Here is a 23536-nt window from a genome sequence, read left to right as displayed (position 1 = left end):
GACTGAGAAAGACCCTTAATATCCCAACTTTACGGGAACAATTGTATTGATTCTCCGATTTACGTCTCTCAAGTATTTCAGAATCTCATCGTGGTTCCCCCTGTGGCGCTGTCGCCTCTGATGTTTCCCGTTTTCCCTACTCCCCTCACGGGGCGCCGCAAAATGGTGGCACCTTCGCCACGCTGTTCCTGCGGATCCGTGCTCGATAATTTAGTAACTTTTTGCCTAAAGTGAGTGTATTTCGGGAAAAGTATTGAAAGTATTAAATATGTTGATATCAAAAGGGAAGTGTGAGGAGAGTGTGGTATAATTTTATTGAGTAAATCTGTGAGGGGAGTGAGGAGCCGCGGGGGGGCGCCCGCGTATTTCCTCAGGGAAATAACGTCGCTGGGGCACTTTCAGCGCCTCTTCCGCGCTCGCTCCCGATCGAAAACTAAACACTTCTGATATATTTTATATATTTATATATTTAATATACATTTTTTAACATTTTCCCGTGACTTTCCCCCAGCCACTCTCTTTTCTCCCTCCCTCCCCCTTTTTCGGGGTACCGAAACAAAATGGCGGCGGGCGGGAAAAGGGGCCGAGGGGGAAGCTCTGCGCGCCCCGCCGCGACCAATCAGCGCGCGGCTCCCCCACGTCGCCGGGCAGAACCGGATTTTTCTGACCAATCAGAAAATCCGATTTTCCAGGCGGGAGGGGTGAGGGGGGTGGCGAGGCGGCACTCGCGACGACCGTTGCGCACGTAGGTGGGGCTGAGGGGAAGGGAGGGAGGGAGGGAGGGGGGGAGCGGGAAGAAGGAGAGAGGAGAGGGGGAAGGAGGAAGAAATGGGAATTGCGCAGGCGCGGGAAGGGTTTTCGCGGGGTTTCGGCGGCGCGCGCAGGCCTGCGGCGGGTGTGCGCGTGCGCGGGCGCGCGCGGAGCGGGCGGGAAGGAGGAGGAAGGGAGGAGAGGAAGGAGGAGGGAGGGAAGGAGGGAAGGGGGGGGGCGGCGCAGGCGCAGCTGAGGCGGCGGCGGCGGCGGCGGCGGGACCGGCCCGGCCATCGCTCCGCGCTCCGTCCGCGCCCCCCTCGGGGCCTCTTCCCTCCCCCTCTCCCCTCACGAACAACCGAGCGCCTCGTCCTTCACCCCCCACAAACACACACCTCGAACCTCCCCGCGGGCTCCGCCTCTTCCTTCCCTCCCTCCCTCCTTCCCTCCCTCCCTCCCTCCCTCTCCCCGTCCCCGCCCCGCGCAGCCTCCCCTGAAGGCCCGGCCCGGCCTCGCGCTCCGGCCTCGGCGCCGCCGCCTCAGCGCGCCCGCGGCTTCCGCTTCCCCCCCTCCCTCCTCCCTCACCCCCTCCTCCCTGTTCCCCCCTTTCCCTTCCCCTCACGCCGGACCCGCCATGGACGTGAAGCGGCTGAAGGTGACCGAGCTGCGGGCCGAGCTGGGCCGGCGCGGGCTGGACGCCCGCGGGCTGAAGGTGGAGCTGGCGCAGCGGCTGCAGGAGGCCCTGGACGCCGAGATGTTGGCGGCAGGGCCTGAGGAAGGCGGCGGAGGAGGAGGAGGAGGAGGAGGAGAGGCCGGCCGCCGCGCCCGGGGCCTGCGGAGGAGGAGGAGGAGGAGGAGGAGGAGAAGCGGGGCCGGCGGGAGGCCCGGCCGGGCGGCACCAACTCGGAGGGGAGGAGGAGGAGGAGGAGGAGGAGGAGGAAGAGGAGGAGGAGGAGGAAGAAGAGGAGGAGGAGGACGAGGAAGCGCTGCTCGCCGACGAGGACGAGGCGGCCGCCGCGGCCCCCGAGGCGGCCCCGGCCCAGCCCGGCCCTCCCGGGGAGGAGGAGGAGGAGGAGGAGGAGGAGGAAGAGGAGGCGGCCCCGGCCGAGCCCACGGGCCCGGAGCCGCTGCAGCCGCCGCAGGAGGAACCGGCGGCCGAGGCCGAGTCCGAAGCGGCCGAGGGAGGAGGAGGAGGAGGAGACAGCGGCGTGAACGGGGCCGAGCGGCCGCCGGAGGAAGCGCCCAGCGGGGACGAGGCGGCCGCGGCCGAGGCCAAGGAGGAGGGAGCGCAGGCGGGTGAGTGGCAGGAGACCCCGGGAGGATCCCCCTTTCAAACGGGGAGGAGTTTATGATCGATCCCCCCTCGGGACTCCCTCGGATCGGGAATGGACCCCCGGGAGGGATCCCTCCCCCCAACCTGGGATGGAGTTTACGACCCCCCTGACCCCCGGGAGGGACCCCCCGCGACCCGGGAATGGACCCCGATAAGGGACCCCCAGATCCGGGAATGGACCCTCGGGAGGGACCCCTCAAACCACAGATGGACACCGCCCCCCCCGAATCGGGAGGGACCCCCGGGAGAGACCCCCCCGAACTTGAGAGGAACCCCCCCCCCAACCTGGGAGGGATCCCCAGACCCCCGAGAGGGAACCCCCAAACTGGGGAGGGACCCCCCAAACTGGGGAGGGACCCCCCAAAAACTGGGGAGGGATGGACCCCCAAAAACTGGGGAGGGACCCCCCAAACTGGGGAGGGACCCCCAAACTGAGGATGGACCCCCCAAACTGGTGATGGACCCCCCAAAAAACTGGGAAGGGACCCCCCAAACTGGGGAGGACCCCCTGACCCAGGGGATGGGCTGTAAAAGGAACCCCCCCAAAACTGGGGCTGGACCCCCAGGAGGGGCCTCTCCAACCTGGAATGACCCCCCCAAACCGGGGAGGGACCCCCAGACCCTGGGAGGGACCCCCAGACTCCCCCAAAGGGACTTTCTGACCCCCCTAAACGGGAGGGACCCCCTGACCCCTTCTCCATCCCCGTATCCCGGGATTATCCCAGGGTTATCCCATCCTGGAACCCCCCAAAACACCCCCAGACCCCTCTTCCCCACCCCCAAATCCCCCATTCCCCCTTCACCCCTCACCCCCAAAACTCCCCATTCCACCCCCTAAAATCCCAATCCCGGAGCTCCCAAATTCCCCAATTCCCAAGTTTTGGGGGGCCCTTCCCTCTCCTCCAAGGATTTTGGGGGGGTTTGTTCCATCGGAAAGCCAAAAAAAACCTGGAATTAAAAGCCGGTTCCCACTTCCTTGAGTTGGGATGGGAATGGGGGAGTTTTCCCTTTGGAGATGCTCTTTAAGAGGGGATAAAAATCGGGATTTTAGGAAAAATAAGCGGGAAAAAAGTCGCGTTTGGAGCCTTTGGGAGCGGGGAAAATGAATGAATTCCAAGCGGTTGGGATTGGGAAGCGTCGGCTCCGAGCGGGAAGTGGGAGCGTCGGGAGCTCGGCCGGAGCAGGGGAGGGGAAATCCTGGGATTTCGAGGGGGGAAAATCCTGGATTTGGGAGGAAAAGTTGGTGTTTTGGGGTAAAAAAAGTGTGTTCTGAGGGAAAATATCCTGTTTTTTTGGGGGGAAGGGGAGAAATCCTGGTTTTTTGGGAGGAAAATCCTGTGTTTTGTGGGGAAACATCCCGGTTTTGGGAGGGTTTGTGGTGAATTGGGAGGGAAAAACGCTGGTTTTTGGGAAAAACTCCCGGTTTTGGGAGGGTTTGTGGTGATGGCAGAGCGGGATTTTCTTGGGAATGGAGCAAAACCCTCCCCAGAGTCTTCCCAAATTATTGTTTTTATGGGATAAAACTCTTTTATCAACCAAAAAATCTCCATTAAGAGGCTTTAAAAAACACAAAACTTGAATTTCAGGGAATTCTTTCCAAATCTCAGCAGTATTTTTGACCTCTTTTCCATCAAAGAACCCGAAATTTGGGAATTTTCGTGGTTTTCCTTGGATTTCCCTGTAGGATTGAATCCCATTTTTGGCCCAGGTTTCGTAGTTATTCATTAAACCCACGGACGTTGATCCCGAGTTTTTTTCTCCTCCTCCGGGAAAATCCCGCTGGAATTTTTTCACCCCTCGGGGTTTTTAAGGAATTTTCACCTGGTCCCACATTCCAGGTGGGAATTTTTGCTCGCCAGGGGTTTAAATCCAGCCGTAAATCCCTTTTCCAGAGGCGTTTGGAGCATCATTTGGGGAAAAAGTTGGGAAAAGGTGTTAAAATCCATGATTTTCATGGAATGTTTTTACTTCAGGAAAATAACAGGAATTTTATCCGGGGTAAGGAGGCCTTTGGAGCATCATTTGGGAAAAAAATGGGATTCAAGTTGGAAAAAGGAATTTAAATCGCTGATTTTTGTGGAATCTTTTCATTGAACTCGTTTTTTAACGAGTTAAGTGGGATTAAAGTTGGGAAAATCCCTTAAAATCCCTGATTTTCCTGGAATATCTTTGTTTAACTCATTTTATAACGAGTTAAGTGGAATTTAAATGGGATTAAAGGTGGGAAAAACCACTGAAATCCTGGATTTTCTTGGAATGTTTGATTTAATTAATTTTTTATGGAAATAGTGGGAATTTTCTCCTCCCTAAGGGGGCCTTTGGAGCCTCATTTTGGAATTTTGGTGGGATTCAAGTTGGGAAAAGCCCCCAAACCCCCTGATTTTCAGGGAATGTCCTCATTTAACTCCATTTTTAAGGAAACAACTGGAATTTCATTCAGCCCAATGGGGCATCTGGAGCATCATCCTGGAAAAAAAGTGGAATTAAACTTGGGAAAACCCTTTAAAATCCCTGATTTTCCTGGAATATCTTCATTTTCACTCGTTGTTTAACGAATTAAATGGAATTTAAATAGGATTAAAGGTGGGAAATGCCATTAAAATCCATGATTTTGATGGAATATCTTTATTTAACTTCTTGTTTAGGGAAACAGTTGGAATTTCGTTCAAACTGATGGGGCATCCTAGAAAAAAAGTGGGATTAAAGTCAGGAAAACCCATTAAAATCCCTGATTTTCTTGGAATATTTCCCCTAATTCATTTTCCAACGAGTTAAACAGAAGCCAAAGCCAGGAATTCCCTGCTTTCCTGGGAATATTTCATTCCCTTTTTCCACCAAACCCTTGGAATTCCACCCAAAATGGCTCCAGAAGCCCCGGACGGTGCTGGATTTTCCCAATTTTTTGGATGTTTTTTGGGATTCCAGGGGGATATTTGGGCTATTTTCCCAGGGGATGAGGAGGATAAATCCCAGATTTTCCCAGGTGTTTTCTAGGATTCCAGGGGGATATTTGGGCTGTTTTCCAGGGGATGAGGAGGACAAATCCCAGGTGTTTCCCAGGTGTTTTTTGGGATTCCAGTGGGATATTTGGGGTTGTTTTCCAGGGGATGAGGAGGACAAATCCCAGATTTTCCCAGGTGTTTTTTGGGTGTTTTTTGAGATTCCAGTGGGATAGTTGGATGTTTCCCAGGGGATGAGGAGGACAAATCCCAGATTTTCCCAGGTGTTTTTTGGGATTCCAGAGGGATGTTTGGGGTTATTTTTCCATGGGATGAGGAGGACAAATCCCAGATTTTTCCAGGTGTTTTTTGGGATTCCAGAGGGATATTTGGGGCTGTTTCCCAGGGGATGAGGAGGACAAATCCCAGATTTTCCCAGGTGTTTTTTGGGATTCCAGAGGGATGTTTGGGGCTGTTTCCCAGGGGATGAGGAGAACAAATCCCAGATTTTCCCAGGTGTTTTTTAGGATTCCAGTGGGATATTTGGGGCTGTTTTCCAGGGGATGAGGAGGACAAATCCCAGATTTTTCCAGGTGTTTTTTGGGTGTTTTCTGGAATTCCAGAGGGATATTTGGGGTTGTTTTCCAGGGGATGAGGAGGACAAATCCCAGATTTTTCCAGGTGTTTTTTGGGTGTTTTCTGGAATTCCAGTGGGATATTTGGGGCTGTTTTCCCAGGGGATGAGGAGGACAAATCCCAGATTTTCCCAGGTGTTTTTTGGGATTCCAGAGGGATATTTGGGGCTCTTTTCCCAGGGGATGAGGAGCACCAATCTCAGAATTTCCCGGGTGTTTCCCAGGTGTTTTTTGGGTGTTTTCTGGAATTCCAGGGGGATATTTGGGGCTGTTTCCCAGGGGATGAGGAACACCAATCTCAGAATTTCCTGGGTGTCTCCCAGGTGTTTCCCAGGTGTTTTTTGGGTGTTTTCTGGAATTCCAGAGGGATATTTGGGGCTGTTTTCCCAGGGGATGAGGAGGACAAATCCCAGGCTGCGGGATCCGAGGCCGAGCGGCGGGGGCTGAAGCGGCAGCGGGACGAGAAGGACGAGCACGGCCGAGCCTACTACGAGTTCCGGGAGGAGGCCTACAACAGTCGGTGGGAAAACCGGGAATTCCCGGGAATTCTGGGAAAGGGAGGGCACTACAACAGTCGGTGGGAAAACTGGGAATTCCCGGGAATTCCCGGGAATTCTGGGAAAGGGAGGGCACTACAACAGTCAGTGGGAAAACCGGGAATTCCTGGGAATTCCTGGGAAAGGGAGGGCACTACAACAGTCGGTGGGAAAACCGGGAATTCCCGGGAATTCCTGGGAAAGGGAGGGCACTCTGACCACGGGAATACCCTGTGGGAAGGGGGGACCTGGATGGGAGAGCCGGGATGGAGCTGGAGCTGCCTGGGAATGGGGGGGAACTGGGAATGGGATCCCACTGGGGATTGGGGACCCCACTGGGAATGGGGAGGGAAGTGGGGATTGGGATCCCACTGGGGATTGGGATACCCCTGGAGATTGGGGATCCCACTGGAGATCCCACTGGGGATGGGGAAATGGGAATGGGATCCCACTGGGGATTGGGATCCCACTGGGATGGGGATCCCATTGGAGATGAGGATCCCATTGGAGATTGGGATCCCACTGGAGACTGAAGGGGGAACTGGAGCCCTCCAAAGCCAGGAGTCCACTTGGAACAGCTCCCTGAATCCCCCCTGAGCTTGGGATCCCCCTGGAACGAGCTTGGGATCCCCCTGGAATGGGCTTGGGATCCCCCTGGAACGGGCTTGGAATCCCCCTGGAACGAGCTTGGGATCCCCCTGGGATGAGCTTGGGATCCCCCTGGGATGAGCTTGGGATCCCCCTGGAATGAGCTTGGGATCCCCCTGGAACAAGCTTGGGATCCCCCTGGAATGGGCTTGGGATCCCCCTTGGATGAGCTTGGGATCCCCCTGGGATGAGCTTGGGATCCCCCTGGGATGAGTTTGGGATCCCCCTGGAACAAACTTGGGATCCCCTTGGGATGGGCTTGGGATCCCCCTGGGATGGGCTTGGGATCCCCCTGGGATAAGCTTGGGATCCCCCTGGGATGAGCTTGGAATGCCCCAGGAATTGGCTTGGGATCCCCCTGGGATAAGCTTGGGATCCCCCTGGGATGAGCTTGGAGTGCCCCAGGAATGGGCTTGGGATCCCCCTGGGATGAGCTTGGGATCCCCCTGGGATGAGCTTGGGATCCCCCTGGAACAAACTTGGGATCCCCCTGGAACGAGCTTGGGATCCCCCTGGAACGAGCTTGGGATCCCCCTGGAATAGGCTTGGAATCCTCCAGAAAAGAGCTTGGGATCCCCCTGGGATGAGCTTGGGATCCCCCTGGGATGAGCTTGGGATCCCCCTGGAATGGGCTTGGGATCCCCCTGGAATGAGCTTGGGATCCCCCTGGAATGGGCTTGGGATCCCCCTGGGACGAGCTTGGAATGCCCCTGGAATTGGCTTGGGATCCCCCTGGAACGAGCTTGGGATCCCCCTGGAATATCCCCTGGACCCCCCCCAGAGCCGAGGGACGATCCCAGAGCTCCCCAATTCCCCTGGAATCCCTGGAATCCCTCCCTGATCCCACACTTCCCGATCCCACAGGTCCAAGTCGCCGCCGCCGCCCGAGGAGGAGCCGCGGGAGGGGGAAGAGGACGAGAGCCTCGTCATCCTCGACACCTGTACGGGCTGGGAACGGAATTCCCACCGGGATTCGGGGCCTTTGGGATTGGGGGAGGGACTCGAGACGGTTTTGGGGTGAATTGAGGAGATTTGGGGGCGTTTTTGGGGCGATTTGAGGGGGTTTTGGGGGCGTTTTGAGGTTGTTCAGGAGCATTTTTGGTCTATTTTGGGGGCGTTTTTGAGGTGTTTGAGGCACTTTGAGGTGTTTTGGGGGTGATTGAGGAATTTTGGGGGCATTTTTGGGGTGATTTAAAAGAGTTTCTGAGGTTTTGAACTTTGTTGGGAGGTAATGTGATGGATTTTTGGGAGTGTTTTGGGTAGTTTTGGGGGGATTTGAGGGATTTTGGGGTGATCTGGGGCATTTTTGGGTGTTTTTTGGGGGGGATTTGAGGGGCTTTGGAGGTTTTGGGCTGATCTGGGGCATTTTTGGGTGTTTTTTGGGGTCACTCGAGGCATTTCTGGAGCAATTTCTGGGGTGATTTGAGGTGTGTTTTGGGGACGAATTGAAGCATTTTGGGCTCAATTTGAGGTGGGTTTTTGAGGTCCATTTGAGGTGGGTTTTTAGGAGGAATTGATGCACTTTGAGCTCAATTCCAGGTGGGTTTTTAGGAGCAATTTTGGGGTCAACTTACAGTGGATTTCTGTGTAAATTCATCCCATTCTGGGATAACTTTGGTCATTTTGGGGTGGGTTTGGGGGTGGATTTGAGGGGGATTTTGGGGTGGATTTCTGTGTAAATTCATCCCATTCTGGGATAACTTTGGTCATTTTGGGGCGGATTTTGGGGGTGGATTTCAGACTGAGTTTTAGGGTGGGTTTTGGGGTGGATTTTGGGGCAGGTTTTGGGCTGGATTTTGGGGCAGGTTTTGGGGTGGATCTCAGGGTGGGTTTTAGGGTGGATTTTGGGGCAGATTTTGAGGTGGATTTCAAGGCAAGTTTTGAGGTGGATTTCAAGGTAGATTTTGGGGTGGATTTCAGGGTGGGTTTCGGGGTGGATCTCAAGGTGGATTTTGGGGTGGATTTCAGACTGGGTTTTGGGGTGGATTTTGGGGCAGGTTTTGGGGTGGATTTTGGGGCAGGTTTTAGGGTGGATCTCAAGGTGGATCTCAGGGTGGGTTTCAGGCTGGGTTTTGGGGTGGATCTCAAGGTGGATTTTGGTGTGGATTTCAAGGTGGGTTTTGAGGTGGATTTCAAGGTGGGTTTTGGGGTGGATTTTGGGGCAGGTTTTGGGGTGGATCTCAAGGTGGGTTTTGGGGTGGATCTCAAGGTGGATTTTGGGGCAGGTTTTGGGGTGGATTTGGTGGGTTTTGGGGTGGATCTTTGGGGCAGGTTTTGGGGTGGATTTCAGGGTGGGTTTTGGGGTGGATTTTGGGGCAGGTTTTGGGGTGGATCTCAGGGTGGGTTTCGGGGTGGATCTCAAGGTGGATTTTGGGGCAGGTTTTGGGGTGGATCTCAAGGTGGGTTTTGGGGTGGATTTCAGGCTGGGTTTTGGGGTGGATCTCAAGGTGGATTTTGGTGTGGATTTCAAGGTGGGTTTTGAGGTGGATTTCAAGGTGGGTTTTGGGGTGGATTTTGGGGCAGGTTTTGGGGTGGATCTCAAGGTGGGTTTTGGGGTGGATTTTGGGGCAGGTTTTGGGGTGGATTTCAGGGTGGGTTTTAGGGTGGATTTTGGGGCAGGTTTTGGGGTGGATTTCAGGCTGGGTTTTGGGGCAGGTTTTGGGGTGGATCTCAAGGTGGATTTTGGGGTGGGTTTTGGGGTAGATTTCGGGCTGGGTTTTGGGGTGGATTTTAAGGCAGATTTTGAGGTGGATCTCAGGGTGGGTTTTGGGGTGGATTTTGGGGCAGGTTTTGGGGTGGATCTCAAGGTGGATTTTGGGGTAGATTTCGAGGCAGATTTGGGGGTGGATCTCAAGGTGGATTTGGGGGGGATTTTGAAGCAGATTTTGGGGGTGGATCTCAAGGTGGATTTGGGGGATTTTGAAGCAGATTTTGGGGTGGATTTCAGACTGGGTTTCAGGGTGGGTTTTGGGGTGGATCTCAAGGTGGATTTTGGGACAGGTTTTGGGGTGGATTTCAGGCTGGGTTTTGGGGTGGATTTTGGGGCAGGTTTTGGGGTGGATTTTGGGGCAGGTTTTGGGGTGGATCTCAAGGTGGATTTTGGGGTAGATTTCGAGGCTGGTTTTGGGGTGGATTTCAGGCTGGGTTTTGGGGTGGATTTCAAGGCAGATTCTGAGGCGGATTTCGAGGCGGGTTTTGGGGTGAGTTTCAGGGTAGGTTTTGGAGCAGCTGGGTCCCCAAAATCCCCCTCTCTGTGCCCCCCCAGACACGTCGGACCTGCAGTTCCGCGCCAGCCGCGACCGCTACGGGGGCCAACCCCTGTTCCCGGAGAAGTTCCCGGGGCTCTGGGCCGGCGCCCGCAGCACCCACGGAGTCACCAAGGGCCGCGTCTGCTTCGAGGCCAAGGTGGCCCCAGCACCCCAAAATCCACGGGAAAAAGGGGCTGGAGGAGGGAGGGGGAGGGAGCGCTGGGGGAGTTTGGGGTGGGTTTGGGGAGGGGGTTTGAGGGGTTTGGAAGGGTGTGAGAGGGGTTTGGGGTGGGTTTGAGGGGGATTGGGTGGGTTTAGGGCTGTTTTGGGAGGGTTTGAGGGGGGTTTGGGTGGATTTGAGGGGGATTGAGTGGGTTTAGGGCTGTTTTGGGAGGGTTTGAGGGAGTTTGGGAGGGTTTGAGGGTGTTGGGGAAGGTTTGGGGAGTGTTGAGGAGGGTTTGAAGGGTTTTGGGTGGGCTTGAGCAGGGCCTGGGGTGGGTTTAGGGCTGTTTTGGGAGGGTTTGAGGGGGGTTTGGGAGATTGGAGGGGGTTTGGGGTGGGTTTGAGCAGGGCCTGGGGTGAGTTTAGGACTGTTTCGGGAGGGTTTGAGGGGGGATTGAGTGGGTTTAGGGGGATTTGGGGGGTTGGATGGGTTTGAGGGGGTTTGGGGGATTTGAGGGGGTTTGGCTGGGTTTGAGCAGGGGTTGGGTGGGTTTAGGGCTGTTTTGGGAGGGTTTGAGGGGATTTGGGAGGGTTTGAGGGGGATTTGGGGGAGTTTGAGGGGGGTTTGGGAGGGTTTGAGGGGAGTTTGGGGATTCCAGAGGGGTTTGGGTGGGTTTTTAGGCTGTTTTGGGAGGGTTTGGAGCCCATTTTGGGGCCAGTTTGGACAATTTCAGGCCTTTTGGGGCCACTTTAGGGCCATTTTGGGGTTTTTTAAGGCCACTTCCCCCCTTTTCCCATCCCATTCCTGGCTGATCCCATTTTTTCCCCCCTCAGGTGACGCAGAACCTGCCCCTCAAGGAGGGCAGCCCCGAGGTGCCCTTTTCCGTGTGGGTTGGTCCGTGGATTTCTCCCACTCCCAACTGGGTAAAAAAAACCAAACAAACCCCAAAAACCTCCACTTTTCCATCCCCAAAATCCCCCTGGAATTCCGGGACACCCATCCCTGGATCCCAACGCTCCGGTTCCCTCTCCCACCCCAGGGGAGGACGAGTTTTCCTACGGATACGACGGGCGGGGCCTGAAGGTGGAAAATGGGCAGTTCGAGGAGTTCGGGCAGAGCTTCGGGGAGAACGACGTCATCGGCTGCTTTGCGGTGAGGAAATCCGGGAAAATCCGGGAAAATCTGGGAAAAAAGGGGCGGGGAGGGGTCTGGGAAAATCGGGGGGGAAGTGGGGAAAATTAGGGGGGGAAAGGGAGAAAAATAGGGGGAAAAAGGGGAAAAAAAGGGGAAAGGGTTTAGGAAATATTGGGAGAAAATGGGGAAAAAATAGAGAGAAAATGAGGAATAATTGGGGAAAATGGGAGGGGAACATCTGGAAAAATGAGGGGAGTAGGGGGAGAGAGATCCAGGAAAACTTGGGAACAAATCCAGGAATGTTGGGAGGGAATTAAGGAAAAAATGGGGAGAAGTCAGGGGAAAAAAATCTGAAAAAAAATGGGGAACGATTTGAAAAAATGGGGGGAAAAATTCGAGGGGAACGATTCAGAAAAATTGGGAAAGGGGGAGGAAGTATGGAAATAAAGAGGAACAAATTCAGAGAAATGGGGGAAAAGAATTCCAGGGGAACAAGTGAGAAAAATGGGGAGGGGGAAACCCTGGGAAAAAAAAAAAAGATAAAAAGGAACTATTTGGAAAAATGGGAAAAAATTCCAGGGGAACAATTCAAAAATGTGGGGGAAAACCTGAAAAAAAAAAGGCACTGTTTGTAAAAAAAGGGGAAAAAATTGAGGGGAACAAATGAGAAAAATGGAGGAGGAAAACCTTGGGAAAAAAAAAAGGAGCCACTTGTAAAAATGGGGGAAAAAATTCCAGGAGACAAATACAGGAAAGGGGGGCAGGGGGATGTGGAAAAAAAGAAGGATAATTTGTGAAAATGGGGGAACTGAAAATAAAAAGGAACAATTTGTAAAAAGGGAGGGGGGTGAAAATTCAAGGGGGAACAAGTGAGAAAAAGGGGGAGAACATCTGGAAAAAATATGGGAGATGGGGGGGGAAGAGGGAGATACCCAGAAAAACCTGGGAAATCTGGGAAAAGCGAAGCAAACGACCCCTGCAGAAGCCGCTCCCAGGGGGTTTGTTTTGGGATTTGGAGCCTGATCCCGTATTTTTTTTCCCCCAGGATTTCGAGGGCTCAGAGGAGGTGGTGGAGCTGTCGTTCTCCAAGAACGGGGAAGGGCTGGGCCCGGCTTTCCGCGTTCCCAAGGATTCCCTGGGGGAGCGGGCGCTGCTGCCCCACGTGCTGTGCAAGGGCTGCGCCGTCGAGCTCAACTTCGGCCAGCGCGACGAGCCCTTGGCGGCCGTGCCGGACGGGTTCGTTTTCATCCACGCCCTGCCCGCCCAGGAGCGCGTGCGCACCCCCCCGGCCCCCCGCAGCACCCAGGAGTGTTAGGTGAGCCTGGGAATTGCCATGGGAATACTGGGAATAATGGGAATGGTGGGAATGGTGGCTCTGGGAATGGTGGGAATGCTGGGAATGGTGGGAGTGCTCCTGAGTGCTGGGCGTGCGCACCCCCCCGGCCCCCCGCAGCACCCAGGAGTGCGAGGTGAGCACGGGAATGCTGCTCCTGGAATGGTGGGAATGCTGCTCCTGGGAGTGCTGGGAATGGTGGGAGTGCTCCTGAGTGCTGGGCGTGCGCACCCCCCCGGCCCCCTGCAGCACCCAGGAGTGTTAGGTGAGCCTGGGAATTGTGGGAATTCTGCTCCTGGAATGATGGGAATGGTGGGAATGCTGCTCTGGGAATGGTGGGAGTACTGGGAATGGTGGCTCTGGGAATGGTGGGAGTGCTGGGTGTGTGCACCCCCCCGGCCCCCTGCAGCACCCAGGAGTGCGAGGTGAGCACGGGAATTCTGCTCCTGGAATGATGGGAATGATGGGAATGGTGGCTCTGGGAATGGTGGGAGTGCTCCTGAGTGCTGGGTGTGCGCACCCCCCCGGCCCCCTGCAGCACCCAGGAGTGCGAGGTGAGCACGGGAATTGCCATGGGAATACTGGGATTAATGGGAATGGTGGCGCTGGGAATGGTGGGAATGGTGGTGCTGGGAATGGTGGCTCTGGGAATGGTGGGAGTGCTCCTGAGTGCTGGGCGTGCGCACCCCCCCGGCCCCCCGCAGCACCCAGGAGTGTGAGGTGAGGGTGGGAATTCTGGGAATTCTGCTCTGGGAATAATGGGAATGATGGGAATGGTGGCTCTGGGAATGGTGGCTCTGGGAATGGTGGGAATGCTCCTGAGTGCTGGGTGTGCGCACCCCCCCGGCCCCCCGCAGCACCCAGGAGTGTGAGGTGAGCACGGGAATTCTGGGAATTCTGCTCCTGGAATGGTGGGAATGGTGGGAATGCTGCTCTGGGAGTGCTGGGAATGGTGGGAGTGCTCCTGAGTGCTGGGCGTGCACACCCCCCCGGCCCCCCGCAGCACCCAGGAGTGCGAGGTGAGCCTGGGAATGATGGGAATTCTGCTCCTGGAATGGTGGGAATGGTGGGAATAATGGGAATGGTGGGAGTGCTGGGCATACACACCCCCCCGGCCCCCCGCAGCACCCAGGAGTGCGAGGTGAGCATGGGAATGGTGGGAATTCTGCTCCTGGAATGGTGGGAATAATGGGAATGGTGGTCTGGGAATGGTGGGAGTGCTCCTGAGTGCTGGGTGTGCACACCCCCCCCCCGCAGCACCCAGGAGTGCGAGGTGAGCACGGGAATTCTGGGAATTCTGCTCCTGGAATGGTGGGAATGGTGGGAATGGTGGTGCTGGGAATGGTGGTGGTGGCTCTGGGAATGGTGGGAGTGCTCCTGAGTGCTGGGCGTGCGCACCCCCCCTCTGGAGCTGCTGGGAATGGTGGCTCTGGATCCATTGGGAATGATGGCTCTGCTCCCTCTGGATGCACTGGGAATGATGGCTCTGGGTCCACTGGGAATGGTGGTTCTGGTCGCTCTGGAGACACTGGGAATGGTGGCTCTGGAGCCATTGGGAATGTTGGCTCTGCTCCCTCTGGAGCCACTGGGAATCTCAGTGCTCATCTGGGAATGGTGACTTTGTTCCTCCTGGATCTACTGGGAATGCTGGCTCTGGATCCACTGGGAATGCCAGAGCCATTCCCTCGTCTCAGATCTGTGAATCCCAGCACTGATCCACCGGGAATCCCAGCACTGATCCACCAGGAATACCAGCACCGCTCCCATCCCTTGGGATCCGCTGGCAATGGGATTTCAGCATCGTTCCATCTCCCTGGATCCGCTGGGAACGCTGGTGCTGATCCCACTTTTCCCCCCCTCCCCGGCTCCAGGTGCTGCTCATGGTGGGGCTGCCGGGCTCCGGGAAGACCCAGTGGGCTCAGAAACATTCCCAGGAAAACCGGGAGAAGCGCTACAACATCCTGGGAACAGAGGCCGTCCTGCACCAGCTGCGGGTGAGCACCGGGAATGCCGGGAATGCCGTGGGGTGCCCGGGAATCGGGAGGGAATCGGGGATCGGGGGGGGCTTGGGGGAGGTTTAGAGGGGATTTTGGGGAGTTTGAGGGAGGAATTTGGGAATTTAAGGGGGCATTCAGGGAGGTTTAGAGGGGATTTGGGGGAATTTGGGGGGCGTTCAGGGAGGTTTAGAGGGGATTGGGGAATTTGAGGGAGAATTTGGGAATTTGAGGGGTTCAGGAGGTTCAGAGGATTGGGAATTTGGGAATTTAAGGGGCATTCAGGGAGGTTTAGAGGGGATTTGGGGGAGTTTGAGGGGGAATTTGGGAATTAGATTTGGAGGGAAGTTTAGAGGGGATTTGAGGGGGATTTGGGGAGTTCAGGGGACTTTTAGGGGAGATTTAAAGGGAATTTGAGGAGTAAATTGGGAATCATTGAGGAAGGTTAAGTGGGATTTGGAAGAATTGGGGCAGTTTGAGAGAGTTTAAAGGGAATTTGAGGGGGAAATTGGGAATCATTGAGGATGTTGAGTGGGATTTGGAGGAACTGGGGCAATTTGAGGGACTTTGAGGGAGATTTAAAGGGAATTTGAGGGGGAATTTGGGAATCATTGAGGGAAGTAAAGTGGGATTTGGAGGAATTGGGGCAGTTTGGTGGACTTTGAGGGAGATTTAAAGGGAATTTGAGGAGTAAATTGGGAATCATTGAGGAAGGTTAAGTGGGATTTGGAAGAATTGGGGCAGTTTGAGAGAGTTTAAAGGGAATTTGAGGAGTAAATTGGGAATCATTGAGGAAGGTTAAGTGGGATTTGGAAGAATTGGGGCAGTTTGAGAGAGATTTAAAGGGAATTTCAGGGGGAATTTGGGAGTCACTGAGGGAGGTAAAGTTGGATTTGGAGGAACTGGGACAATTTGAGGGACTTTGAGGGAGATTTAAAGGGAATTTGAGGGGGAAATTGGGAATCATTGAGGGATTTGGAGGAATTGGGGCAGTCTGGGGGGAGGTTTTGAGGGGATTTTCCAGGGGATTTTCCGGGTGGTTTGAGGACGTGGAGGCTCCCCCGCCCATTCCCATTTGTTTTTCCCCGTTTCCTTTTCCAGACGAGGGGTCCAGAGGTGGAAGAGCTGGATGCCAAGAGCAGAGACCTGCTGACCCAGCAGGCAGCCCAGTGCCTTAGCAAGCTGGTCCAGATTGCTCCCCGCGCCAAGCGGAACTTCATCCTCGACCAGGTATCCCAAAAATCCCGGGAAAAAAACCAACCAACCAAACAAACAACACCCCCACCCCCCTGGGATCCACCTCGTTCATCCCAGAGCTCCTGATCCCCACTTTTCCCTGCCCAGTGCAACGTGTACAACTCGGGGCAGCGCCGCAAGCTCTTGGCCTTCAAGGGCTTCTCCAGGAAAGTCGTGGTGATCGTCCCGACGGACGAGGACTGGAAAAAGCGGCTGGAGCTGCGCAAGGAGGCGGAAGGGGAGGACGTTCCCGAGTCGGTGATGCTGGAGATGAAAGGTGGGGAAGGGGGAAGAACCCGGAGTTTTGCCGCTGTTCCGGTGGGAGTGGCGGAGCGGCGGGAGCTGACGGGTGATTCCCGCGGCAGCGAATTATTCCCTGCCGGAAAAGAACGATTACCTGGACGAGGTGGTGTACGGGGAGCTGGGCAAGGAGGAGGCGCAGCCCTTGGTGTCCCGGTACAAGGAGGAGGCGCGGAAGCTGCTCCCGCCCTCGGAGAAACGAGCCAACCGGCGCAACAACCGCAACAAGCGCAACCGGCAGAACCGCAACCGCGGCCAGGGATACGGTGAGGGACACAGGGATATAGGGATACGGGGATATAGGGATATACAGGGATAGACAGGGATACGGTGAGGGAATCTCTGGGATAACGGGATACAGGGATATAGGGATAGACAGGGATACGGTGAGGGAATCGTGGGATAATGGGGTAGACGGGGATATGGTGAGGGAATCTCTGGGATAATGGGATAGACAGGGATACGGTGAGGGAATCGTGGGATAATGGGATAGACAGGGATATGGTGAGGGAATCGTGGGATAATGGGATATATGGGGATACGGTGAGGGAATCGTGGGATAATGGGATAGACAGGGATACGGTGAGGGAATCGTGGGATAACGGGATAGACAGGGATATAGGGATACAGGGATATAGGAATAGACAGGGATACGGTGAGGGAATCTCTGGGATAATGGGATAGACAGGGATACGGTGAGGGAATCGTGGGATACAGGGATATAGGGATAGACAGGGATATGGTGAGGGAATCATGGGATACAGGGATAGAGGGATATACAGGGATATGGTGAGGGACACAGGGATAACGGGATACAGGGATATAGGGGTAGACAGGGATACGGTGAGGGAATCGTGGGATAACGGGACACAGGGATAACGGGACACAGGGATAACAGGATAGACAGGGATACGGTGAGGGACGCAGGGATAACGGGATACAGGGATATAGGGATACAGGGATACGGTGAGGGACACAGGGATGACAGGATACAGGGATACAGTGAGGGAGACGTGGGATACAGGGATATAGGGATAGACAAGGATACGGTGAGGGACACAGGGATAACAGGATACAGGGATATGGTGAGGGAGAACAGGGATAGACAAGGATACAGTGAGGGAGACATGGGATACAGGGATATAGGAATATAGGGATACAGGGATACGGTGAGGGAATCGTGGGATAATGGGATACAGGGATATAGGGATAGACAGGGATACGGTGAGGGAATCGTGGGATAACGGGATACAGGGATATAGGGATAGACAGGGATACGGTGAGGGAATCTCTGGGATAATGGGATACAGGGATACGGTGAGGGAATCGTGGGATAATGGGATAGACAGGGATACGGTGAGGGAATCGCTGGGATAATGGGATAGACAGGGATATGGTGAGGGAATCGTGGGATAATGGGATAGACAGGGATACAGTGAGGGAATCTCTGGGATAATGGGATAGACAGGGATACGGTGAGGGAATCGTGGGATAACGGGATACAGGGATACGGTGAGGGAATAGTGGGATAATGGGATACAGGGATACGGTGAGGGAATCGTGGGATAATGGGATAGACAGGGATACGGTGAGGGAATCGTGGGATAACGGGATATATGGGGATACGGTGAGGGAATCGTGGGATAATGGGATATATGGGGATACGGTGAGGGAATAATGGGATACAAGGAGCGGATAACAGGATACGGCTGGGACACAAGGAGAGGGGAGGGCTGTGGGATCCCAGGACACGAGGAGGGGGTGCCTGTGGGGATCCAGGGCTGTGGGGTGGGGTGTGGGTGTTCGGGGCTTCCCAAATCCCTTCTCTGATCCGGCTGTTCCCGGTTTTTCCCGGCAGTGGGGGGCCAGCGCCGGGGCTACGACAACCGCGTGTACGGCCAGCAGCAGTACTGGGGGCAGCCCGGCAACCGCGGGGTGAGCGACCACAAATCCGGCAATTCCCAGACAATTCCCGCTTCCCCAGCCCTTCCTGAGCCATTCCTGCTTCCTGAGCCATTCCTGAGCCCATTCCTGACCTGTTCCTGCTTCCTGACCCGTTCCTGACCCCATTCCTGACCTGTTCCTGCTTCCTGAGCCATTCCTGAGCCATTCCTGCTTCCTTAGCCCTTCCTGAGCCATTCCTGCTTCCTGACCAATTCCTGACCCCATTCCTGACCTGTTCCTGCTTCCTGACCCGTTCCTGACCCCATTCCTGACCTGTTCCTGCTTCCTGACCCATTCCTGAGCCATTCCTGACCCATTCCTGCTTCCTGACCCATTCCTGAACCATTCCTGATTCCTGACCCCATTCCTGACCTGTTCCTGCTTCCTGACCCATTCCTGACCCATTCCTGCTTCCTGACCCATTCCTGACCCATTCCTGAACCATTCCTGCTTCCTGAATCATTCCTGACCCCATTCCTGACCTGTTCCTGCTTCCTGACCCCATTCCTGACCCCATTCCTGCTTCCTGACCCGTTCCTGACCCCATTCCTGACCTGTTCCTGCTTCCTGACCCATTCCTGACCCATTCCTGCTTTCTGACCTGTTCCTGACCCCATTCCTGACCTGTTCCTGCTTCCTGACCCATTCCTGACCCCATTCCTGCTTCCTGACCCATTCCTGACCCCATTCCTGACCTGTTTCTGCTTCCTGACCCATTCCTGAGCCATTCCTGCTTCCTGACCCATTCCTGACCCATTCCTGCTTCCTGACCTGTTCCTGACCCATTCCTGCTTCCCCAACCATTCCTGACCCTCTCCTGAACAATTTCTGACCCCATTCCTGCTTCCCCAACCATTCCTGAGCCGTTCCTGCTTCCTGACCAATTCCTGACCCCATTCCTGACCTGTTCCTGCTTCCTGACCCATTCCTGACCCATTCCCGCTTCCCCAACCATTCCTCAACCATTCCTGACCCATTCCTGGTTCCCACCCACTTCCTATTTCTTTCCTACTTCCCGCCCCTTCCCTGCCCACTTCCCAAACCTTCCCTTCTTTCTTTGAACTGGTCCATACTGGTCCTTACTGGTCCGTACTGGTCCTTACTGGTCCGTTGTCCCCCCAGGGGTACCGGAACTTCTACGACCGTTACCGGGGTTACGACGATCGGTTCTACGGCCGCGACTACAACTACGACAGATACCGGGACTACTACCAGCAGTACAAATGCGAGGTAACCGGGAATAAACACCGGGAATATCGGGAATAAACACCGGGAATGGGGGGGCACTACCGGCAGTACAACCGCGAGGTAACCGGGAATACTGGGAATAAACAGCGGGAATGTCGGGAATACTGGGAATAAACACCGGGAATAAACACCGGGAATATTGGGAATAAACACTGGGAATGGAGGGGGGCACTACCGGCAGTACAACCGCGAGGTAACCGGGAATACTGGGAATGTTGGGAATAAACACCGGGAATACAGGGAATAAACACCGGGAATATCGGGAATAAACACCAGGAATAAACACTGGGAGTGGGGGGCACTACCGGCAGTACAACCGGGAGGTAACCACACCGGGAATAAACACCGGGAATGTCGGGAATAAACACTGGGAATGGGGGGCACTACCGGCAGTACAACCGCGAGGTAACCACACCGGGAATACTGGGAATGTTGGGAATAAACACCGGGAATACAGGGAATAAACAGCGGGAATGTCGGGAATAAACACCGGGAATATTGGGAATAAACAGCAGGAATACTGGGAATAAACACTGGGAATATTGGGAATAAACAGCGGGAATATTGGGAATAAACACCAGGAATAAACACTGGGAATGGGGGGGGCACTACCGGCAGTACAACCGCGAGGTAACCGGGAATAAACACCGGGAATAAACACTGGGAATGTTGGGAATAAACACCAGGAATGGGGGGCACTACCAGTACAACTGCGAGGTAGCTGGGAATACTGGGAATGTTGGGAATAAACACCGGGAATAAACACCGGGAAGGGGGGGGCACTACTGGCAGTACAACTGCGAGGTAACTGGGAATAAACACCGGGAATAAACACTGGGAATGTTGGGAATAAACACCGGGAATACGGGGAATAAACACCAGGAATACCAAGAATAAACACTGGGAATATTGGAAATAAACACTGGGAATAAACACTGGGAATGTTGGGAATAAACACCGGGAATAAACACTGGGAATGGGGCACGGGGGTCACATTCCAGGGTGTTCCCATTGGGAATCCGGGATGGAATTGGGAGAACGGGACAGGGGGAGGTGGGGGCTCTGTGGCAGGTCCCAGTAGGTCCCAGTTTAACCAGTAACCCCCCTCCCAGTAACACCTTTACTAGCAGTTATAGGAGCAGGAAGTAACAACATTCCAGGGTGTTCCCATTGGGAATCCGGGATGGAATTGGGAGAACGGGACAGGGGGAGGTGGGGGCTCATTTAGGGGGGTTCACCCTCCCAGTGCCCCCCAGTTCAACCAGTTTAATCCCTCCTTTCCCTCTCAGTAGTGGAGTTACTACCAGTTGTAGGAGCAGGAAGTAACAACATTCCGGGGTGTTCCCATTGGGAATCCGGGATGGAATTGGGAGAACGGGACAGGGGGAGAGGTGGGGGCTCCATGGCAGGTCCCAGTTTAACCAGTTACACCTCCCCCAGTAACACCTTTACTAGCAGTTGTAGGAGCAGGAAGTAACAACATTCCAGGGTGTTTCTGGAGAAAATCCGGGATGGAATTGGGAGAACGGGACAGGGGGAGGTGGGGGCTCCATGGCAGGTCCCAGTAGGTCCCAGTTTAACCAGTTACACCTCCCCCAGTAACACCTTTACTACCAGTTGTAGGAGCAGGAAGTAACGACATTCCAGGGTGTTCCCATTGGGAATCCAGGATGGAATTGGGAGAACGGGACAGGGGGAGATGGGGGCTCCATGGCAGGTCCCAGTTTAACCAGTTACACCTCCCCCAGTAACACCTTTACTACCAGTTGTAGGAGCAGGAAGTAACAACATTCCAGGGTGTTCCCATTGGGAATCCGGGATGGAATTGGGAGAACGGGACAGGGGGAGGTTGGGGCTCATTTAGGAGGGGGTTCACCCTCCCAGTACCCCCCAGTTTAACCAGTTTAATCCCTCCTTTCCCTCTCAGTAGTGGAGTTACTACCAGTTGTAGGAGCAGGAAGTAACAACATTCCAGGGTGTTCCCGGAGAAAATCCGGGATGGAACTGGGAAAATGGGACAGGGGGAGATGGGGGCTCCATGGCAGGTCCCAGTAGGTCCCAGTTTAACCAGTAACCCCCCTCCCAGTAACACCTTTACTAGCAGTTGTAGGAGCAGGAAGTAACAACATTCCGGGGTGTTCCCATTGGGAATCTGGGATGGAACTGGGAGAACGGGACAGGGGGAGGTTGGGGGCTCATTTAGGGGGGTTCACCCTCCCAGTGCCCCCCAGTTTAACCAGTTTAATCCCTCCTTTCCCTCTCAGTAGTGGAGTTACTACCAGTTGTAGGAGCAGGAAGTAACAACATTCCAGGGTGTTCCCATTGGGAATCTGGGATGGAATTGGGAGAACAAGACAGGGGGAGGTGGGGGCTCCATGGCAGGTCCCAGTTTAACCAGTTACACCTCCCCCAGTAACACCTTTACCAGCAGTTGTAGGAGCAGGAAGTAACAACATTCCGGGGTGTTCCCATTGGGAATCCGGGATGGAACTGGGAGAACGGGACAGGGGGAGGTTGGGGCTCATTTAGGGGGGGTTCACCCTCCCAGTGCCCCCCAGTTTAACCAGTTTAATCCCTCCTTTCCCTCTCAGTAGTGGAGTTACTACCAGTTGTAGGAGCAGGAAGTAACAACATTCCAGGGTGTTCCCGGAGAAAATCCGGGATGGAATTGGGAGAACAAGACAGGGGGAGGTGGGGGCTCCGTGGCAGGTCCCAGTAGGTCCCAGTTTAACCAGTAACCCCCCTCCCAGTAACGCCTTTACTACCAGTTGTAGGAGCAGGAAGTAACAACATTCCAGGGTGTTTCTGGAGAAAATCCGGGATGGAATTGGGAGAACGGGACAGGGGAGGAGGTTGGGGCTCGTTTAGGGGGGTTCACCCTCCCAGTGCCCCCCAGTTTAACCAGTTTAATCCCTCCTTTCCCTCTCAGTAGTGGAGTTACTACCAGTTGTAGGAGCAGGAAGTAACAACATTCCAGGGTGTTCCCATTGGGAATCTGGGATGGAATTGGGAGAACGGGACAGGGGGAGGTGGGGGCTCCATGGCAGGTCCCAGTAGATCCCAGTTTAACCAGTAACTCTGTGTGTGTCCCCTCCCAGTGGCAGAACTACTACCAGGACAGAGACCGGTACTACAGGAACTACTACGGCTACCAGGGGTACCGGTGAACCCCAGCCGAGGGCGGCACTTCCCAAACACTTCCGAGGAAATCCGGGAAGGGGGGAGGGCGGGAGGGACCTGGGAAAGCTGGAGGGGAGGGGAAAGGGGAGGGAGGGGCAGGAAAACATCCTGGGAAAAAAAGGGTGGGGGGAGGAGAGGGGAAAAAAATACAAAAGAGGGGGAAAAGGGAACCAAAAAAAAACAAAAATCAGACAAAAAAAATCAAACAAAAAAATCAAAGAAAAAAATCCCGTTAAAAAAATCGACAAAAAAAACACGCAAAAAAAAGAAAATTGTAAATTTTTTTCCTTTTTTTTTTAAAAAGTTTGTTGAGAAAGAATTTTGTTGTAGTTGTGTAAAAAAATAACAGCAAAAAAAAAACACAAACCACGACCCCCAACCCCCACGGGAAAATTCCCAACGTTTCAGCGGCAGGGGAGGGAGAGGGGGAAGGGCCTTCCCAAAATTCCCAGCCCCTCCCAATGAGGGGGAGGGCAGGAAAGAGCCGGATTTTTGGGGGAGGGAAGAAAAAAAACAAAAGGGGGAAGAAAAAAAAAAAGGGTAAAAAAAAATAACCTGAATTTTCCTCTGATTTTTTTCCTTCAAGTAAATTTGGGGGTTTTGGGGGTGGGAGAGGAGGAGACAAAAAATAGAGGGGGAGATTTTGGGCTGAAAAGAGGGAAAAATGGAGCAGGAAATGCCCTAAATTCCCCTCCCCTCCTGGTTTTCCTTCCTCTCCCCCTCCCCTCATTAAATTTCCCTGGAAAAGTTGGAATTGGTTTTTTTGGGGGGATTTTTGAAGGATTTGGAGGAGTTTTTTTGAGGGGGGGGGTTGGAAGGAAAGGGGGGATTTTGGGCCCTTCCCAAGGGGGTCTTAATTAATGGAGGCTCTTAATTAGTGCTAATGAGAAGCCCTTCATTAATTGATGGGAGGGC

The 23536-nt window shown here is 54.5% G+C and overlaps 1 protein-coding gene and 1 long non-coding RNA gene across 3 annotated transcripts; both read left to right on the top strand.

Moving 5' to 3' along the window:
• Window positions 1-1363: 1363 nt before the first annotated feature.
• On the top strand, window positions 1364-22669 carry HNRNPUL2 (heterogeneous nuclear ribonucleoprotein U like 2). The gene is given in 16 exon segments (XM_050330712.1): window positions 1364-1585; window positions 1587-2046; window positions 6048-6177; window positions 7706-7782; window positions 10107-10246; window positions 11086-11125; window positions 11128-11175; window positions 11292-11404; window positions 12432-12701; window positions 14591-14713; window positions 15815-15943; window positions 16058-16226; window positions 16315-16515; window positions 18108-18184; window positions 19316-19423; window positions 22540-22669. Coding segments are annotated over 16 exon segments (2355 nt in total). The 5' UTR covers window positions 1364-1384; the 3' UTR covers window positions 22609-22669.
• LOC126648049 (uncharacterized) lies at window positions 12708-14584 on the top strand. Of its 2 annotated transcripts, none has more exons than XR_007630700.1 (3): window positions 12708-12855; window positions 13274-13439; window positions 13993-14584. It is a non-coding gene; the product is annotated as an uncharacterized LOC126648049 (long non-coding RNA). The 2 variants fall into 2 exon arrangements; XR_007630701.1 differs by lacking the exon at window positions 13993-14584 and adding an exon at window positions 13593-13644.
• Window positions 22670-23536: the final 867 nt, after the last annotated feature.

Source organism: Myiozetetes cayanensis, unplaced genomic scaffold, assembly GCF_022539395.1.
Source record: "Myiozetetes cayanensis isolate MyiCay16 unplaced genomic scaffold, myiCay2020 scf437, whole genome shotgun sequence".
Classification (NCBI taxonomy): domain Eukaryota; kingdom Metazoa; phylum Chordata; class Aves; order Passeriformes; family Tyrannidae; genus Myiozetetes; species Myiozetetes cayanensis.
Note: the sequence above shows the minus strand (reverse complement) of the source record. Positions and strands in the feature narration are given on the sequence as shown.